At 41.7% G+C, this 20,070-nt stretch overlaps 2 protein-coding genes across 8 annotated transcripts in view; one reads left to right on the forward strand and one right to left on the reverse strand.

Annotated features, from left to right (window-relative positions):
- Positions 1-2,642: 2,642 nt before the first annotated feature.
- Positions 2,643-4,249, reverse strand: esm1 (endothelial cell-specific molecule 1). Its single transcript, XM_082540977.1, has 3 exons — positions 3,633-4,249; positions 3,202-3,345; positions 2,643-3,016 (listed from the first exon to the last, which is right to left on the reverse strand). Exons 1-3 carry the CDS (start codon positions 3,937-3,939, stop codon positions 2,922-2,924), a joined length of 546 nt encoding a protein of 181 aa, XP_082397103.1. The 5' UTR covers positions 3,940-4,249; the 3' UTR covers positions 2,643-2,921.
- A 968-nt stretch (positions 4,250-5,217) lies between these two features.
- LOC309711016 (putative E3 ubiquitin-protein ligase HERC1) overlaps positions 5,218-20,070 on the forward strand; it is a 43,282-nt gene continuing 28,429 nt past the window's right edge. For 5 of the 7 annotated variants that reach the window (XM_082540970.1, XM_082540974.1, XM_082540975.1 and 2 more), the window contains exons 1-19: positions 5,218-5,310; positions 7,980-8,997; positions 9,985-10,080; positions 10,176-10,358; positions 10,737-10,949; positions 11,424-11,522; positions 11,660-11,756; positions 11,860-12,003; positions 12,143-12,270; positions 12,595-12,739; positions 12,844-13,015; positions 13,195-13,329; positions 13,424-13,589; positions 14,375-14,500; positions 14,917-15,138; positions 18,390-18,542; positions 18,714-18,846; positions 19,085-19,288; positions 19,397-19,615. In XM_082540970.1, coding sequence (XP_082397096.1) covers positions 8,011-8,997; positions 9,985-10,080; positions 10,176-10,358; positions 10,737-10,949; positions 11,424-11,522; positions 11,660-11,756; positions 11,860-12,003; positions 12,143-12,270; positions 12,595-12,739; positions 12,844-13,015; positions 13,195-13,329; positions 13,424-13,589; positions 14,375-14,500; positions 14,917-15,138; positions 18,390-18,542; positions 18,714-18,846; positions 19,085-19,288; positions 19,397-19,615 — 3,622 coding nt within the window. In that variant the 5' untranslated portion in view covers positions 5,218-5,310; positions 7,980-8,010. Of the gene's footprint in view, positions 5,311-5,460; positions 5,608-7,416; positions 7,518-7,979; positions 8,998-9,984; positions 10,081-10,175; positions 10,359-10,736; positions 10,950-11,423; positions 11,523-11,659; positions 11,757-11,859; positions 12,004-12,142; positions 12,271-12,594; positions 12,740-12,843; positions 13,016-13,194; positions 13,330-13,423; positions 13,590-14,374; positions 14,501-14,916; positions 15,139-18,389; positions 18,543-18,713; positions 18,847-19,084; positions 19,289-19,396; positions 19,616-20,070 lie in introns of those variants that run through there. The other 2 variants (XM_082540971.1, XM_082540972.1) reach the window with 2 other exon arrangements.

Raw genomic sequence — 20,070 nt, forward strand, 5'->3', positions numbered from 1 at the left:
ACTGGAAAACATTTTTGTACCAGTAAGAGTCAGAGGTGAGGCTAATAAGAGTTATTTTTAGCTCGGCCAGTATTTTCTTGAAATCTTTTTATTGTCCTGGATGTCGTGTAGTTATTTTTTTTAAATCTCCAGCAGAGTTAATGCTGCTTTATGGAGGATTACATATGATAAGTATCTAATCAAGTGCCACATATAATGAATGATCATTAATGCCATGAGGATTCCTTACGATTTTAAAGAGAATTAATTTAAATTTTCATTGAACTGTCATAAGTGTTATTAAAAACATGTATATATATATAAATTTATATATATATGTATATGACTACTTTGACATTTATCTCCGAGTATTACATTATTGTTTTCAAATGCTATCGTGAACTCATATAGTTAAAAAATGTACACAAATGTTGAGCCACCCCTCATTTCTAAATATTTTGCTATAGACAAAGGTGCAGCAATATAATAGAACACATGTAAACATGCACAGGAAGACAGTATATAAGGCTAAAACAGGGTTTGAACAAGTCTTGAAAATCAATATTTGGTATGACCACCGCTTCAGTAATGTTGAGGTCGGGGCTCTGGGGAGGACAATCCACACCTCATAGTGTTCAGTTGTATGTTTTTCTATCCAGATAAGTTTGTACTGCACTGGCAGCGTGTTTGGAAACATTATTGTGGTGGAAAAAGAAGATGTTGCCAATCTGATGCTTTCCAGATGGTATTGTATGATGGATCAAAATCCATTTTTCTGTTCTCAGTTCCATGAATTCTGATGAGATCGCTAAACCTCTGGCTGAAATACAGCCCCAAACCGTGACAAGGCCTCCACCGTGTTGGTTTCACAAATTTTGTCCCTCTGTCCTGATCCCCTCTGTACATAATGATAATGATTTGAATTCAAAATTTCAGACTTGTTGCCAGTGATTTGTCAGTATAATTTGGCATACCACAGCTTTTTTCCTTTGTTTTCTTGACATCCACCCTTCCACTGAGACTATTTCTAATGAACAGTAGATGATCAAATAAAGGGCTAAATGCATCTCTCAGGTTCTTTCTTCTTTTTTTCTTTTCTTTTTTTAAGGACTGCCCACACTGGAGACATATGCTAAGTTTGTTGCTAATACCTCAGTGGGAATCATATTATTTATGCAAACATCACTATTTTATGCCTGTCAAATTGGGTTATTTTTAACATTCATTATGGATTCAGCTAAAAAATGGAAACAAATGAAATGTTTTGTGATAGGCTGCTAATAAAAGCAGCCTGTCTCCACTTGGGAGCAAAAAATAAAGAAATGAGGGGTGGCTAGTACTTTTACACAACACTGTTTGAAGTGCTTTGTATAATCTGCACAGAATTTGTTCCACTGTTTTTCTGTATAATTTTAGGATTTAAATAAAATTGTTAAATCTAAAGTTAGATACCATTTTCTGAAAAGGGTGTATTCTTAATGACGCTCGCTAAAATTTGTGTCTATCTTCTCTGGTGTTTAAAGAAACCGATGGGTGAAGTGGAGAAGAAAATCCAGTAAATAAACAATATTATAATGTTTGCTTTTCTTGTTTTTGTTACAAAACTAAAAGTCTGTGTCCTTCATTACATAGACTGAGAAACCTTCCTTCTTTGAATCCTCTCTCTTTCCTCCTCCAGTTTTTCTTTTGCGTTTTTGGATTAAAACGTTTTTCACTGATTGAGAGTTGTGTTCTGCATGGGAAAAAAGCATATTTTCCCATTTTTGAGAGCTAAGAAACTAGGGCACCCAAAAAATGTGAAGTCAAAGATGTCTGTAAAAAGTCTCAGCAATAAAATCCATTTTTGCTCCTGTGTTTGGATACATCATGTCACATCATCATGGGAAACCACACTGGCAGGAATTACTTCTGCTCAAAATATGCACTTCTCATCAGACTTCTTGATAGTTTTGCAAGACCCCTTTCCCTCCCTTAAATAAATGCCAAGGTTTCTATATGCGTGACACTTTGGTCCAAATTTACAACCATATCTGGACAGTAAATTTTCTACACACAAACATACTCTGGGAATAAGGAGAATGCTCATCTGAGATTAAAAAAAATGATGTCTTGGTTTGTGGAGTTTTTTTTTTCTGGTGGAACCCAGCCTACTGCAAAAAGAGAAAAACCCAGAGGTATATGAAGAAATGGCAGAGCTCCCTGCTGCAGTAATGTGGCGATAAAGCACACAGCCAAGCAAAGCCTGGAGAGGCTCCTGGCTTACAGTGATTAATCTGCTGTGTCCAAACAACTCTGTCGCCTTGCACAATGTACTTACAGTTAACAACATGAATGGATTCCACTTATTTATGGGCTTATTTGTCCTTTATATTTAATTAGTTTAATCTACAACTGCACAATATGTTAATTACCATGCAATAATTAATGCTTTTACAACATACCCACTCAGTGTTTCATGTCTGGCTCGATTTAACAACCAAGGCAAAATATGTATTGCTAAATTAGGCAATTAAATGATAACCTTAAGTGACAACTTTGGTTTAATTGCAAATGCATTCTCTACCACACCCAGTGTTGTATATGATAATGCCCATTTTGGATCATTGTACAGGTCAACTTTGACAAACAAAGGCACTCTAAGTGACACTGAAGCTAATGGGAAGAGACTGCAGGGTCATTTTCATTAATTTATTGAGGAACAAAGAAAGATCTGGAAAGAATAACATAGTCTGCATATTTCATTAGAAAAGATAATGGTGTCAAACAAAAACCAAGCAAACCAACTAAAAACTCCAAAAGCTGTAACAAAGTGTTTTTTTCTTTCTTTCTTTCTTTTTTTTTTAAATTTGTTATCTGGCGTATTCTAATAAAATATATCTTTCAGTTAATTTATAAGTTAATGCTACATTTACACTGAATAGATTCAGTCTTGTCAGCACTTGTCAGCGAGGGTTGAGCCGCTTTGGAGCAGTGGATCTGTTTGTGTTCTGATCTGTGTTCTGCACAGCGTTCACTTCTCCCGAGCCCACCTCAGTCCCTGAGAATACAAGTAAAGGAGACCATTAGCCTTTCAGTTCATGCAAATGATACATCATATTCAGAATTTTAATTTAGTCCACTTGGCAAGACATTCAGCTTCTACTAGCCCATAGAGAAGTTATTACTAATTACACAAAGGCTTCAAACCTTCAACTTTAAATGAAAATAATATTTCTCCTTTACCTGCTTGTGGTTCATTCTTAAGCTTGCGGGCGATTTTGGCAAAGAAGGTGAGGGTGAGACAAGCTCCGGTTTCTCTGTCACATATGCCTCCCTTGCAGTTGCAGGTCTTACGGCACTCAACCCCATAGGTTCCATAGAGACAGTCTGTAAAGAAAGAAAACATTTATTATTTAGTGGATATTGCTACATCATAAACTGCAAGTCTCAGATTATACAAGGTATGATCATCAAGTTAAATATTCAGCAAGGATGTCCGCATCTGCACATGCTCACAGATGTGTGCCGTTATTTGGGAGAATTTCTAAAACCTTGGGTAAAGGCTGTAATAACATAAATGGATACTGGGTTTGGTGCAGTAACATCAGTGTTACCAAACTGCAGCATGCACAAACAGCTCCCAGATTTTGTAAGGTTATTTAATGAGAAAATACCTTTGCAAATTCCATATTCGTCTCCATAGTCGTCTTCATCCTTGTAGAACTCGCAGAATAATCCCGGTCCGCACTTCACTCCGTGCATCCCCGACACTGTGCGGTAGCAGTGCTCCCCTCTGCCGGCTGCACAGACCTGGCAACAGCCGCAGTCATCCAGGACCGTCCGAGAGCACCGCTGCGTCCCGCCACACCGCTCCGCCGTGCATCTGTCGGGGCAGTTCACCGCGTACTTCACACTGGCGCTCCATGCCTCAGCATCATGCACCACGAGTGAACACGACACTGTGATAAGCAGAAAAAACATCACTGCACGGGAAGAAGCGGAATGAGCAGAAAGCTTGAAAGGGGTGATGCTGTCTTTTGGATGAGTGTCCTGGTGAGACTAGAGAAGCTGAGCACCCCTGCGAGACTTAAGCGGAGTGACCTGTGGTTCATCAGGTTGCATGGTTATCTGCAATGAACAACTTTGTTTTGCACATGGCTTGCTCTCGTCAATTTCCTCATTCCGGTGTTGTTGTCCCCCCCTTTTTTGTCAGTCAGTTTTGTCAGTCCCTTTTTTTAGAAATCCGGCTTGGAAGTGGGATTAACTCTGGACCGCCATCCAGGAATTGAAATTCGTGTGAACTGATGTCACAAGTTTAGTTTGGTTTGTTTTTGTCTGAGTGGGAACCCCCAGAGGTCCGATTGCATTAGGTTTGTCACCACTGATTCAACTTTAGTTTTGTGCTAGTTACTGGGCCTGTAGCTGTGTGAGAACTCTCATTCGTTAACATGTTACACAATTGGAGATACGTCTTTTTAGCCCCCACAACACACGCAAATTAGTTCCTTGAATTCAGATTGCAATGAATTTTATGTGCACCTGAAATCACAGAGGAAATGCTTTCAAAAATAAATTCATATACATTTACTATAATGTTTAGCTCCTTGTTAAATTTACTGCATTAATATTGTTGAGTTTTATAGTAAGAAAAGGGGAAATTGAAACGATTCTGATGACAAATCTTTGCTCCGTTGTTATTTTTTTAAGTTAAAAAGAGCTCCTTACGTTTCTATTTTCGTTTAACCTAAAAAGTAAGGCTGGAAAAATACTATTATTGGACATCAAGAGTAGCAATCATTACAAGATACTAGACATAAGCGACTCAGGAGAACAGAAATGAAACGTGAGAAGGAATTAACCTGGTTCCTAGCCCCAGGGTCTATACAGATCCTACATTTCCCATAATGCAACAAAGTTTCAGAGGATCATTCGTCTGTGTTTCTTGTTAATTTTCATTTTGCCTAATTAATACTATTAAGTGCATATTTCCCGTCAGTATTGTATCTTTATAAAACTTCTATAATTTATAATAAGATTTTTTTAAGAGCGGTTTAATGGGGTATAATCATTTTTTCTACAACTGTGGTTTAGGGAATTCAATGTGGCTACAGTTTATTCACTTTGACTTTTTCTCTGGCCATGCAGATTTTTTTATTTGATTTTTTTAACAAAAACTCAAAGGTGTTAGTGACGTTAACGAGCTTCGCTCCGAGACACACGGTGGCGGTAACGCGTCGACCAAACACCGACTGCCATCGGGGATTAAAAGTCGTCCGAAGAAGAAGAGGGGGAGCGAGGAGAAGGGTGATGATGATATTTGCGTCCAAGGGAGACCTCACTGGGACACAGCAGGTAACGCAAAACATTCACTGGCGGTGTTTTTACTGTCAATGTGTCTTATATGTCTTTTCATTTTAAAATTACCTTTACGACGTTAGCGACCCACGCGGGGGTTTATTTTACCGGGAGCTGACAGGCACCAAGTGGAGGGGCTTGGTCGGGTTTTGACAGCCATGGAGCAGACTAGCAACTGCACTGCAGCCAGCGTTAGCTCAGCTGTCACCGCAGACGCAGAATAATGTTACCGGTGTTTGTGAATGACACGGCGGAATCTGCGCTTCACGTTTGTCGGTGTTTTTATTGGTGCAGGTCGGTAGCTACTATGTAACAATAAACCAGAGAGCCACGTAGCAGTAACGGTACTAAATGTTGATATAAGCTTTAAAGTGAGAAGCCAGGACTGTGTCATGCTGTTAATTTAAATACTAAATGTCCTACCGGGTTGTCATAAGCGTGGGTGCCCAAGTCATTTATGCTAGAATTATTATTATTAAATTGTATTCTTCATCATCATCATCATCATCATCATTATTATTATTATTATTATTATTATTGTTGTTGTTGTTGTTGTTAATAAATTTAATGTATTTTTAACCGGTAGCTTGTATTATGGTGAACAAATTCTCTTTGTTATCCAGTCCTGGTTTTGGTTAACTGTCATTCAAGTATTCATTATGCTTTTAGTGATGGGGTTGTCCTGGCAACAGCAGCCCAAACGTTCCTTAATTGGGTCGGCAACTTCCTCCAGCTCATTCTCGAAAACTTCCAAACCCCATCGTGCCGAAAGGGCGTCCTAGTGTCAGCTCACCTCATCCAGCAGTCAGTATGAAGGAGGTTGCGTTTAAAGTCTTGATTATTTTCTTGTGGATTTATGCTCAGCTACCGTGCACAAAAATGTAGTCTTAAAGTAAAAATTAAAGAATAAAATAATAATAATAATAATTAAGAAAAATGTACAGATTACATTAAAAAAGATTTTTGTGTCGGGAAAGTTGTATTGTTTTATGTGAAAAGCATTTGTTTGTTCCATAGAAAACACATTTAGTGAAATTGAAATTGTCAGATTTTTATCATCCTGGTCCAAAGATTTTGGTTTTTTTTGGAAAATATCACTGCCATGCATGGGAGTTACTGATATACTGCTGCCCCCCCCCCCCCCAATTGCTTGATCCCACCTATGGCAGTGGCAATTTTATTTGTATAGCACATTTCTATATACTTAAATTCATTGCATTTAATGCAGAAAAAATCAGAAAAAACAAAACCAACAAACTATGTAGGTTTATTGAGCCTTTGTTTTCATTTTAACCAGTTGGGACCTTTGGCCCAAACTAGTATCTGTTCTAAACAATCAGGAATGGAAGAAGTGTTTTGTGTGTATACTCTAGATACTCTAGATAATGTAGATTGACATTTGCTGACTGAAGTCTGAAATGAGCTGCTTGAAATGAGAACAGAGAACTAAATTCACAACGTGTCCTGAATGTTGATATCCTTAAATACCAGACGGTCTGCAGTGTGTGATGGTTGCGTCTTACACTGCTGGCAGTTTCTTGTTGTCGTCTGACCATGGAGCTCACTACTATATCAATGCCTGCTGTTATTTTTGGCCAAAGTGGAAACTATATAGCCCCATGGGCCTCAGGGACAGCAAGAGAAATGAGAGTCTGTGACAGGACTATGGATAAATTTGTGGGCTCACATGTTGAGCAACCGTTAGTTTGGTACAGTTAGAACCTGTAGGGTCATCCGATAATCAACATAATGGTAATCAAGATGGCTAATATCACTGTTTTGTTCACCATTAACTAGAAGTATTAGTTCATGTATGTTTAAAATGATTAAAAAATAATACAGTAAATGTACGAGTGGGTATCAGGTCTACTGGTTAACCTGCTTTAGAATATTTAAGATGAGTATGCATAAGCAGTGTTTCAGGGGAATGTCATGCCTACTAGTGCTATGAATATGACCTTCGTATTGTGACCGTTACAAGGACTGTTGTGGCTTAGCTTCTGTTATGAATGTAATGACTTTCAAGGGGGTGGATGCAGTTAACCAGCTGGTGTCTGATTATCTGCAAAATATTATGAGTAAAATCATTATTTTCCCCACTAGCTGGAAAGCTGCTTGGCTGGAGATGCATCATTTCCAGGCGACAGAAACAGACACGCTCTTATTTTGGTTGGAAAGCCAACAAAAATGCAGCAGATCACTAGGTGAGGATGTGGGGTTAGGGAACCAACTTTAAATGAATGAATTATGAATTTAAATTTGACATGTGCTATTTTGTATTGCATCCCTTTGTGCTTTGTGGCGTAATAACTTGTAAGACAAACACACCCTCCTCATTAGTGTGGGTGTGCTAGTTAGCTGCCATCATAGGGTGCGCTGACCTATTTCAGTGATACCCACCGGGCCTATGGCAATATCCTGGATGTAGTGTATGTTGGACAAGTGCCGACGCTAAGGAGAAACCCGACACCTTCACACTGAATGCACTTGGCAGGAAAACGCATCAGAACACTGGCTTTCTGCAGCAAATGTTGCCTGTAAATTTGTGATGAAGAGAGATGTGCAATTCTTTGTGTTAATCTGTACTGGAGTGGATATGTGTGAATTTTCTATATTAGACTTTCTTTAAGCCTCATCCTCTCTTTTGATATGTTTTTTTTTTTTAGGTATACATCAGAGTATAGATAATGCTCAGACATGGTGCCTTGTCAGACCCATGTGTTGCTGAAGTGGCAGGAGCACTTCAATAGCTCCTGGGCGGCAGAGGACAGCCTGCAGACAGCCAGGAGGCATGGTGCTGCCGCGCTCTACGATAAGCTCCTTCACAACAAGGAAGTGGTGACCCTCGCCCAACCTGTTCAAGAACTCGCAGGCCCACGCCTTCCGGACTTCGAATGTGAGTCCAGTGCATCTGCGGAGAAGGAAGAGTACCTGTCCTCCCTGCTTCGTAGCCAGCGATGGCTGGCTCACCGCGTGCTGACGCAAACCTCCTACACCGTGGATCTCCACCACAGGCTGGTAGTTCTACAGAGGATCTACTATGCACTTCACAGCAAATACCATGACAAATTCCGTGTGCAGCTGCCCTCCCACTCCAAAGACAGCGGAACTGAATGTGGGCAAATTGAGCCGGCCTCAGAGCCTTTCCTACCAGGGGGAGCATCCAAAATCAAGTCGGGTACAGATGTTCTAATAGAAATGGGTGTCAGGACTGGCTTGAGTCTGCTCTTCTCGCTACTGCAGCAGAACTGGAGATACGCAGCTTCTATTCATCCAGAGTCTGTGCTTTGCAACGATGTGCTCAACACAGCGTCCTCTGTCCTGACTTCGCTGCCACCACTCTCTCTGGCTAATGAGAATAAAATCCCGTCAGTGGGTCTGGACTGTCTGGCACAGGTGGCTGACTTCCTGAAGAAGACATCGGTCAGCAGCGGGAACGGTGGCGCAGACCCGATTGGTCGGAGGCTGGCGCTGGAGCTGCTGCTCGGCCTGGCCATGCAGAGAGGCTCCCTGAAGTTTCTGCTAGAGTGGGTGGAGGTAGCCTTGGCTGCTTCCATGTCCTCTTCCACCCCTACACTGTCTTCCTCTTCCTCCTCCTCCTCCTCCTCACTGAGCTCCCAGCAGTCAGCCGGTGTGGGCTTTGATGTCATCCATCAAACTCTTCTCCAAATGAGGCAATATTCGGTATGCGACTTGTTTTCATATCAGTCTTTGGAGTAATCGTACTTTTTTAATGTTACACTCGGTCACTGATGGTATTTCTTTAATTGCCTGAGATAGATTTGTCCTGCAATCATGTGATATATTGGACATATTAGTTTACAGAAGTTTAAGTACAATCAGTTCACATGCTGTGGCTCTGTTCCACTTTCAGAGTGATTTGAATCAGAGCCACGGTTGCTTCATGCGTTTATTTTTGGTAACTTTCACAGCCTTTCATGAACATACTGATAAAAGCCCCATTGTCTCTAAAGTAGGAAAATGGCTTTTCACGTTCATGCTTCTGTAGGCTGTCCTTTTCAGAAATGAAGTGTGTCATTGAAGCTTGTAGATGGGTTAATGTGCAGATAAGGCTTAGGATTGAGTCAGCCTTGCTGTCCTCTATAGATATGCACATTGAGTCATCCTTTAGCAGGTTAATCAGCTTTGTAATATTTCTGTACAAATGGCAACCAGAGATGGCCGTTGCCAATGACTTCATTATATTGCACATTATTTATCACGTAGAGGTGGTCAAATTCAGTCTAAGTATTGGAGTCATAGCTGGTGCAGCTAGGCTGAATTACATTTAATTGGCCTTATCTAACAAAGTGGCTGGTGAGTGTAAAAGATGAAGATTGCTCATTTGTTTCTAGTGAGACAAATACAAGTTGAATACAGCCTGCTGCTTTCTCCACTCACTAGTGTGCCTACAAAGAGCTATGTTGTTGCCTGCTTGTCTTCTGTCTCTGTTTGATCATGCTGTGGCATGTCGCTGTTCTTAAGGAGAGAAATGTTTTTCCTTCTGATACATCAGGTTTTGAAATATTTGGTACCGAAAACAACAGACTGCAAATACAAGTTCATTTTGTTATAAATCCAAATCTGCATGCAACATTTACATACACTGAATGTCAGGTCAAAGTGAAAACGTACTATGCTGAAGGATCAACAACAACTATTTATTTCTAGGGTTTTCGTGGCGATCCCGTCAATACTCAGGTGCTTAAGAAGGATGCAGATGGACATTGTCGACTCTCCCAGGCAGCTCTCTGCTTATTTGAAGAGGTGAGTGAAGTCTTATTGACATGCATATCGACACTATTAAGAATTCATGGCCGTTTACAGTAACTGACCTGAAAGGCTTCTCTCTACGCCGACAGATTTGTAACCTAGCGTCCTACTGCCTGTGCTCGTGTAGCACGGATGCAGCTGCTCCCGGCACTGAGAGCAATACAGTCATGGTGTATGTGTGGGGCAGCAACAGCAGCCATCAGCTGGCAGAGGGGACACTGGAGAAAATCCTGCTGCCAAAACTGACACAGGGCTTCAGTGATGCCCAAATGGTATGACAAGCCACAAGGGTAGGGCTTAAACTAATTCAATGAAATGATTAATGTTCCTATTATTTATTGAAGTTTTTACACTTGATAATCTCTAATTTTGTGGTGGTATTAATAGATTTTCCACATGCCTCACACTTGAGGTGGGTTTTGTCTTTTTAAAAAATGGTTACAGATGTTAAAAATCCCAACTGTGCTAACAAACCAAAAATTCCAAATAAAACAGGTGAAAATGCGGTCTTTGATTTGAGTGCTGTATTGAATGTGTTGTTGTGAGTTTATAAAATTGAAAGCACACCAGAACTACATTAATAAATCATTAGAATTATCTTAGCGTGCCAGTTTACATTTCCTATGCTGTCCACTTTAATCTTCTGTTAGATTGAAGCAGGCCAGTACTGCACCTTCTCTGTGTCTGCGGATGGCTCAGTGAAAGCATGTGGGAAGGGCAGCTATGGCCGTCTGGGCTTGGGGGACTCCAACAACCAGTCTATGCCCAAGAAGCTTGTACTTGAACCACACAGGAACATTAAGAAAGTGTCCTCCTCCAAGGGCTCCGATGGTCACACTTTGGCCATCACTGTCGAGGGAGAGGTAAGAAGTTAGAATGACTATTAGTAAATATTTTAAAGGTTTGCATGCGGGATTTGTGACACTACAACTGCCATATAATATGTATACACTCACTGGAGATTTTATTAGGTACATCTTTCTGGTACCAGGTTGGACTTTTGTCTAGAAACTTGCTTTAACTCTTCATGGCACAGATTCAGCAAGGTGCTGGAAATATTTATCAGAAATATTGTCCATATTACCACCATAGCATCACACATGCATTAATGAGCAGTTGAACAGGTATACCTGATAACATTGTGAAAAAGTGATGGAGCTTTCCCGCTTTTCAAAGGCCAGTTTGGTAATATTTTAAACTTCACACATTTCACACCCACTCAAACATCCGCATGTGTGGGTGATGATTTATACTTGTTGTAATTCACTGTCTTCCACTACCACTGCATTTTAATTAAACCGATTAATAAGGTGTAAATTGTCAAATATTTCTTTCAGGTCTTCAGCTGGGGTGATGGAGAATATGGGAAACTGGGCCATGGCAACAGTGCTACACAAAAGTATCCCAAAATCATACAAGGACCGCTGCTGGGCAAAGTAAGCAGGAAATGGCAGCTTGTAGGGAAAAAAAATGTTGGTAAAATGTTATAAGCCAATTGATTTTAGCATAATTATAAATAAATAGTGGTGTTTTTTGTTGTTGTTGTTTTTATTTTATTTTATTTTTTACACAGGTTGTTGTTTGTGTGTCTGCTGGCTACAGACACAGTGCTGCTGTGACTAATGATGGAGAGCTTTATACATGGGGCGAAGGGGACTTTGGCAGACTTGGTACACAGCTTATTTTTCAAATTGCTTGATCTTGTCTCAGCCACTTCAAAGTGATGTCATTCCTCTGGTAGCATAGCAACAACCTCTGATGTCCTGTGTCCAGGTCAAAGTGACAGCCAAAGTCGGAACATGCCCACACTAGTGAAGGATATCAGTGGTGTCGGGCAGGTGGCCTGTGGCAGCTCCCACACCATCGCTGTGGCTCAGGATGGGCGTACTGTGTGGTCCTTTGGAGGAGGGGATAACGGTGAGTGGATGGTATACTGTTCGATTTTAACACAGTTAGTGTAATTTAAGTACTTTCAAAGCAAGATTTCATGTGTGTGACAGTGCCACAGCAGTATATGTTGTGCCCTATCATGCTCAGATATGACTCATCCTTGCAGGTAAACTGGGTCACGGAGACACCAATCGTGTGTATCGGCCCAAGGTCGTAGAATCCCTGCATGGATTCATCATCAGGAAAGTGTGTGCTGGTAGCCAGTCATCTCTGGCCCTAACCTCTGCAGGACAGGTGAGATGAAGTGTTTTTGGTTAGATTTTAATTAATTAAACCACCTATTGTGTGTGAAGTCTTTGAAAAAACACATGATCTAAAACTAATTTGTAGACAAAAAAGAAAAAAACTATTTGGTGAAGGCTTTTATTTTAAAGGGATACACCAAAGTCTTATTAACAAATGTTGCTTTCATTCTCTATTAGCACTTCTTTAGTATAAAGTTGTAGTTCTGACCATTAATTCATTAGTGTTTACCACATAATTACTACAGACAAATATTCTGTAGATGAATCCGTCAGTAATTCATAGATTTAAAAACAAAACATTTTCTTTCTTTAGGTGTTTGCGTGGGGCTGTGGCTCATGTTTAGGATGCGGGTCCTCTGAAACAACAGCTCTGAGGCCCCGGTTGATAGAAGACCTGAGCATCACCAAGATTATTGATATCTCATGTGGAGACAGCCACTGTTTGGCCCTGTCCCACGGTAAGACATCATCAGCAGCTCACATTCCCTTAACAGATGATTATTACACTTACAATAAAAGAAATATGCTCCAGCTGCAACGTACCTGGTTTTCTTTTCATCAGAGAACGAAGTGTATGCATGGGGAAATAACACCATGGGCCAGTGTGGGCAGGGTCACACTTCTACACCTATTTCCAAACCCAAGAAAGTGCTTGGTTTAGAGGGCATTTCGATACAGCAAATTACAGCTGGCACTTCTCACAGTCTGGCTTGGACCGCAGTTCCAACTGACAGGTAATCCCTTAGCTAATCATTAAACCAAAGTACAGTGTACCTCTGTTGCTCTGTGCTGTCCACCCGTATGATTTTAATACAGTTTGAAGCAGAATGTAAAGAAATTGGTGGAGAACCAACACTTTTAAACAGAACCGTGTTTCATATTAGTTATTAAATATTTGTGCTTCTGCTTTCAGGCAGCTTGTGGCGTGGCACAGGCCCTTCTGTGTGGACTTGGAGGAGAGTACGTTCACTTATTTACGCAACTTCCTGGAAAGCTATTGTGATGGAATTAGTAACGACACCCCACCAGCTCCCTTCGTTTGTAAAAGGTGTGATATTTACATTCAGTTGGCAAAAACATACTCATCTACCTCAAGGAAATTTCATTCAAACTAAAATTATATGAATTTCTCTGTGCCTCAGGGACCACCATCATTTTATTTTGCTGTGCATGAAGCTGCTGTCCATCCACTTGTCCCTGGCCCACGCTGGAGGCACTGGTGCTATGGTTCTGGGTGCTCAGGGCAGGCCCCTGAGAAACCTACTCTTCAGGCTAATAGACACTGACATGCCAGACTCCATACAACAAGTAAGCGGACTATTTTTGACAGCAGTGACAGCAGGTTTAATACAGCAGTAGGGTTGTGCTGGTGCTGGTTTTTAAACCAAAACATTATGGAGCTCACCAAGAACCCTATTAATCTGAGATTTTCAAGCTTCCTGGTTGAATTTAACCACAAGTCCGTTTCATGAAATATTTTGGCATGGATATTTATTCCGTGCCAGGAGCAGGGGCTGCACTCCAAGACCAGGCTTATATTCTTACCAGTTCCTTTTTCAAGTAATTCAGTTCTTATATATATTTTACTTTATTTTTGTTAACCTGCATTAAAAAAAGAAACACACCGGTACATATTTCCATTCAGTCAAGTACTTTTACTAAACAATTCATTTCAGTTTTATTTCTCTAGCACCAAATCACAGCAACAGTCCATTCATAGTGCTTTATATTGTAAGGTAAAGACCTAAAACATAGAGAGAAAACTCTGTTACCATTATTTTTTTTCTAACTCTTCAAGGGGTATTAAGGACCTTATTATATATTTTGTCTTGTTCTGTGTGTCTGTGTTATATGTGTTATTGCAGGTTTGCAGATGATTGTATATGGCTGTTAAATTGACATCAGTGGTTAGGGCACTATATAAATTCCAGTATACATGTATATAAACTTCATTGGAGAAAAAGTTTTACAAGCTTCCATTCTGTGTAATCAGACATGTGGCCAACCTGTTTATTTATTGAAAGAAGCACTAACTGTTGATCTCATGTATTTTGATGATGATGATGATTGTTACCCTTCCTATCAATCCTCAGGCAGTTTTGAACACGCTGTCTATTGGTGCGGCCCTGCTGTTGCCTCCACTTCGGGAGAGAACGGAGCTGCTCCTCTCACTCCTTCCTCAGGGCCCTCAGAGTTTGAATGTTCTTTCCAAAGGACAGGTATGAAGGTTCTGTTTTAGCAGCGCTGCAGTGACAGGATGTGTATTTTCCACATTTGTGTCTTAGCTCATTAGAAATAGTCTGCTTTGAATTTTTAACCACTGTTTATTTTGTGTATTTAAACTGTTTTAAATAAGAATTCATCCATCACTGCTAGTTTTTCCTGGTTTTAGTAATGACAGTGAACTGGATAGCTAACAAATGGATGGATATTTGGAGCCAGATAACAGTGTCTGCTAAATTGATGTGCTTAGTTGGAGTGTTGCTTGGCAATGTGTTGAAGACTGCTGGAACGCTGTGAAAACAAGTGATAGTGAAATTGTTAAGACTTCTCTGCAGCAATGTTTCTGATAAATTCACATTTAAATTATGAAGAGCTAGACCATCTGTTCTTCTTCACTCTGTGTCTTTTAAAGCGTCTTCAGTTAGACATGGTCCTCAGCAGCCTTCAGGACCAGAGCCACGTAGCCTCTCTTCTAGGTTACAGCAATTTTGGAGAAGTGACAGCCCTGGGGCCTCCAGTGACTCCTTTGTCAGTCCGACAACCCTCTTCATCCAGCTCTGTTGACGCCTGTGACCCTCTGCACTTAGCAGAGGTGCTGCTGAGAACCCTGCTGCTTAGCATAGGATTTTACACGGTAGGAAATAGAGGCATTTGTGTGTGTGTGACTTGTCTGTGAGTTAAATGGGGAAAGATTTCACTTTAGGTTGAATTAGTGCTTTCAGGGTTAATTTTGAACTTTTCTTTCCCATGTCAAATTTTGTTTTCCTAAATTTTGTATTTATGTTTTTTAACTCGGTTACGGATGTTTGTACTGAACTGTTGAGGTAAAGGGAGCATAGCTGAAAGCTTTGAATTTACTAGGCCACCTATATCCCAACCCTCACCTATGGTCATGAAATCTGGGTAAAGATCAAAAGAGTAGGATCACAAATACAAGCGTTTGAAATGAGTGCCCTCTGTAAGGTGGCTGGGCTCAGCCATAGAGAGGAAGGTACTGTAAGAAGCATCCACAGAGATCTTGGAGTACTGCCCCTGCTCCTGTATGTCAAAAGGACACAGATGGTTTAAGAATCTTAGGTTTAGGATTAGTCCTGGGTGCCTCCCTTTGGAGGTGTTCCAGGCACACTCAATCAGGAAGAGACCCCTGGGTAGACCCAGATTATGGATGGATGTTTTAATAAATAAAGACTTTAATCAATAGTGTGTCAGTGGGGTTTGATAAGTAGTTTTGTTTAAAGTTTTAGCAGGTTTTCTGAATATTGTGCACATTTTTACTGTTCAGTCAGACTGTTCCATCCATCCATTTTCTTCCGCTTTTCCGGGGCTGGGTTTAGGGGGCAGCAGCCCAAGCAGAGAAGCCCAGACCTCCCTCTCCCCAGCCACCTCCTCCAGCTTATCCGGGGGAACACCAAGACGTTCCCAGGCCAGCCGACAGATATAATCTCTCCAGCGTGTCCTGGATCTGCCCCGGGGCCTCCTCCTGGTGGGACATGCCCGGAAAACCTCGCCCAGGAGGCGCCCAGGGGCATCCTTGTCAGATGCCCGAACCACCTCAACTGGCTCCTTTCGATGTGGAGGAGCAGCAGCTCTACTCTAAGCCCCTTCCGAATGGCCAAACTTCTCACCCTATCTGTAAAAGAGACGCCAGCCACCCTTCTGAGGAACCCCATTTTCTGGCGCTTGTATTCGTGATCTCGTTCTTTAGGTCACTACCCACAGCTCGTGACCATAGGTGAGGGTAGGGGTGTAGATCGACCGGTAGATTGAGAGCTTCGCTTTTATACTCAGCTCTCTCTTCACCAATCCGTCTGTCGATCTCCTGCTCCCTTCTCCCATCACTTGTGAACAAGACCCCGAGATACTTAAACTCCTCCACTTGGGGCAGGGTCTCATCCCTGACTCGGAGTAGGCACTCCACCCTTTTCCGGCTGAGGACCATCGCCTCAGATTTGGAGGTGCTGATTCTCATTCCCACCGCTTCACACTAGGGCTGCCACAAATGATTATTTTGATAGTCGACTAGTCACTGATTATTTTTGCAATTAGTCGACTAATCAGATCATGCATCCATTGGACTTACAGCATACAGCTTATTGCACCAGCAACATCTGCTCTTATATAACTATCATTAGCTTACAGCTTTAAGTGTTTCAGGTCTGTGGTAACTAAAAATAAAGACAAGATGATAGTTTATTAAATTTTAATGAAATTTGCAGATTGTTTCGGTGAAGTTTAATAAACTCCTTGCTATCTAAAATATAACAGGACACCGGAGTATATTGTGAGCATTTCACACTTCTGATAATCAGTTGTCTGCTTGACTTTTATTCAGCTGTGTAAAAACTATAACTTTGATCTCAGCCAAACCAATTTACTCAGGAACAAATAAAATACAAAAAAAAAGCCAAATAATATCATTTTTAAGTTATCTAAGTGACTTATATATGTTTAACCTGAGTAGCGAAAGACGGCGGTGGGTTTGAAAACGATTTGCCGGGAGTCCGGTGTTCTCACGGGCTCCAGTGAGCCTTGCCCCCGGCTAACTATCGAGCTAGTGGGTAACAGACGTCTCCGAAATCATCTGAGCGATTTTGAAAATATGTGGTGTCCTGATAAACTGAGCAGATATTTGAGGTTTACACAGCTACATTCTCACCTGAAAATATGTTAAACATTTATTTTGTGACCCAGAAAGAATAATAAGAGTAATATTAAAACGAAGTAGCTGCCGTTGGAAACTGAGCAGGGCTGCGCTATGAATTCTGGGACACAGCTTCTTCTTCTTCGGGGTTTAACGGCAGCTGGCATCCTTGTACATGCAGTGCTGCCATCTTCTGTTTCAGTCCGTTATTACACTCTTAAATCCTACTACTTATTCCTGCGTCTTTTGGGATCTAACAAAGCTTCAAACGACGCGCCGACTATTAAATTAGTCGTTGACGATTTTAATAGTCGACGTAATCGTGACTAGTCGACTTCACACCTAGAAATTCTGTCCATAAAAATTATGAACAGAATCGGTGACAAAGGGCAGCCCTGGCGGAGCCCATCACCCACCAGGAACAAGTCCGACTTATTGCCGGCTATGCAGACCAAACTCTTGCAACGGTTGTATAAGGACTGAATGGCCCGTAGCAATGGGCCAGTCACCTCATACTCCCATACTCTGATCTCCACGCACCATTGCAGAGACATGTCAACCCAGATAGCCCTACAACATCCAGAGCCTTCAGGAACTCGGGGCGGACCGCTTGGCCTGTCGGTACCTATCAGCTGCCTCCGGAGTCCCACAGGCTAACCAAGCCCGGTAGGACTCTTTCTTCAGCTTGGTGGCTCCCCTCACCTCTGGTGTCCACAATTTGGTTCGGGGATTACCACCACGACAGGCACAAACTACCTTGCGGCCGCAGCTCAGTGCAGCGGCTTCGGCAATGGAGGTGCTAAACATGGTCCATTCGGACTCAATGTCCCCAGTCTCTCTTGGAATGCTATTGAAGCTCTGCCAGAGGTGTGCGTTGAAGATCTCACGGGGGCAACTCCAGACTGAGACAGAGTCCAGCCCCTCTCCAGGAGACTGGTTCCAGAGCCCAGGCCATGCGTTGAGGTGAGCCCGACTATATCTAGCCGGTACCTCTCAACCTCACACACTAGCTCAGGCTCCTTCCCCACCAGAGAGGTGACATTCCATGTCCCAATTGCCAGTCTTTGTAGCCAGGAATCGGTCCGCCAGGACCTCCGCTCCTGGCCGCCGCCCGACTCATATATATATTTTTCTATGTTTACATTTCATTTCAAATCATCTATTTTTGTATTTAGCTATCTCACACACTGATCCTTTGTTCCCGTTCTTCCTAATGCTTTCTGTTGGTCTTTATCTTCATACAGGAGCAGCAATTTGGGGAACTGGAAAAAAACAGCGACAAGCAGCTTGTTGGCGATAGTCAGGGACAAATGGATCCTCCTTCTCACTTTCACCAGCTGCTTTCTGGACTTCACAAACACCTGCTTGCTCATTGCTACATCAGTTCCAGCCCCGAGGTAAACAAGGAACTCTGCCAAATGTGAAGGAAAATGAGTGGTACCTCATCAGAAATGAGCACTTCAATAGAAAGCGAATGACACATTTCTAAATGTTTCAGGGTACAATGTGCTGGCATACCAAACCTTAGTATTGCAGTTGCATTTAAGTTTGCATTTTTGGCTCTGTAGGATGACAGCAGTGTAGCACTGCTTCGTGAGCATCTGTACCTGCTGCTTCCCTGCGCTACTGAGACCCTCAGGAGATCAACCAAATTGTTAAAGGAGATTGCCCCAGACAAACAAATCATCAAAAAGCTGCAAGGTAAGAAAAATGGCTTTAGTGTTTGGCAAGTGTGCGCTATTTTCACCTAGCTACACCACTTAAAAAGGGATTTTCTGCTGCTCTTTTATTTACAAAAAACACAAAATCACTTCCCTTCTAATCATTTATATATCTGAAAAGTAATTTTTAATCTCTACTTGGCTGCTATATTTATTGTTTATATTTATCATCACTTCAATTAGTTTAATCCCTTTACTCCTCTCACCTCTTGTCCCAGTGGTGTTATACAATTCAGTGTCTGGCAGCCTGCTGTGCCAAGTAATGTACTCCTTGCTCCTGCTGCCCCTGGGCACAGTTCAACCTTTGCTGAGCCATCTACTGGGCTTGCTGGAGCAGCTCAATGACTTCAACAGGTTGCTGCCAGAGACTGTCTTGCTGGAGGAACAAGAACTAGGAGTGAAAGATCAGAAAACCTGCTCAGGTAAGCTCAATGCCCCTTAGATTTATGCTGGACATTTATTTCTTTAGCATTGTTTGCTGCATTGTTACACTAGACCAATCTAACAATCTCAAGTGATATTTCTTATAGATAAAAGTGAAGAAAACACAAGCATTGGGCCGCAGGAGGAGGAGGAGTGCAGATGGGCCTGGCTGTTGGACCTGGAAAGGTCTGTAGCGCTGGCAGTTGGCCGCTGCCTCGGTGGTATGCTGCAAGGCTCGCCGCTGTCCCTCCAGGAGAAAGTGTCAGAGGTCTGGCTATCAAATGTCCTCTTCAGGAATGGCCTGGAGATGGACTTTGAACAGCTGGGTAGGAAAACATGCTGCTGGCTCTTCAGGTTTTCACATGTGCAAATGCTTCGTAAATCCTTAATGCAAGATTTATTTTGCACCATATTACCATGATCGGTTTGGTAATAATAAAAGCCTTCATTTAGCTGTGCCAAATGGCATTAGTTATTTTTAATAGCTCCAGGCCAAGAGGATATTACAGTCACGGCAATTGTTTTAGTTTTAGGCTACGTTCACACTGCAGGTCTTAATGCTCAATTCCGATTTTTTGATCAAATCCGATTTTTTTGTCTGCTCGTTCACACTACAATTAAAATGCGACAGCAGAACGCGCTCTAGTGTGAACGCTCAAAGCAGCCCGCATGCGCAAAAGAAGACGTCACACACAACGCGCTCTGTTTAGACCCAGAGCAAACAATATTGTTTGACTGACGGCCCTTAATATAAAGACTTCGGATTTTACGTTTCCCAATT

The sequence above is a fragment of the Aulonocara stuartgranti genome (assembly GCF_965226115.1).
Source record: "Aulonocara stuartgranti genome assembly, chromosome: 7".
Taxonomy (NCBI): domain Eukaryota; kingdom Metazoa; phylum Chordata; class Actinopteri; order Cichliformes; family Cichlidae; genus Aulonocara; species Aulonocara stuartgranti.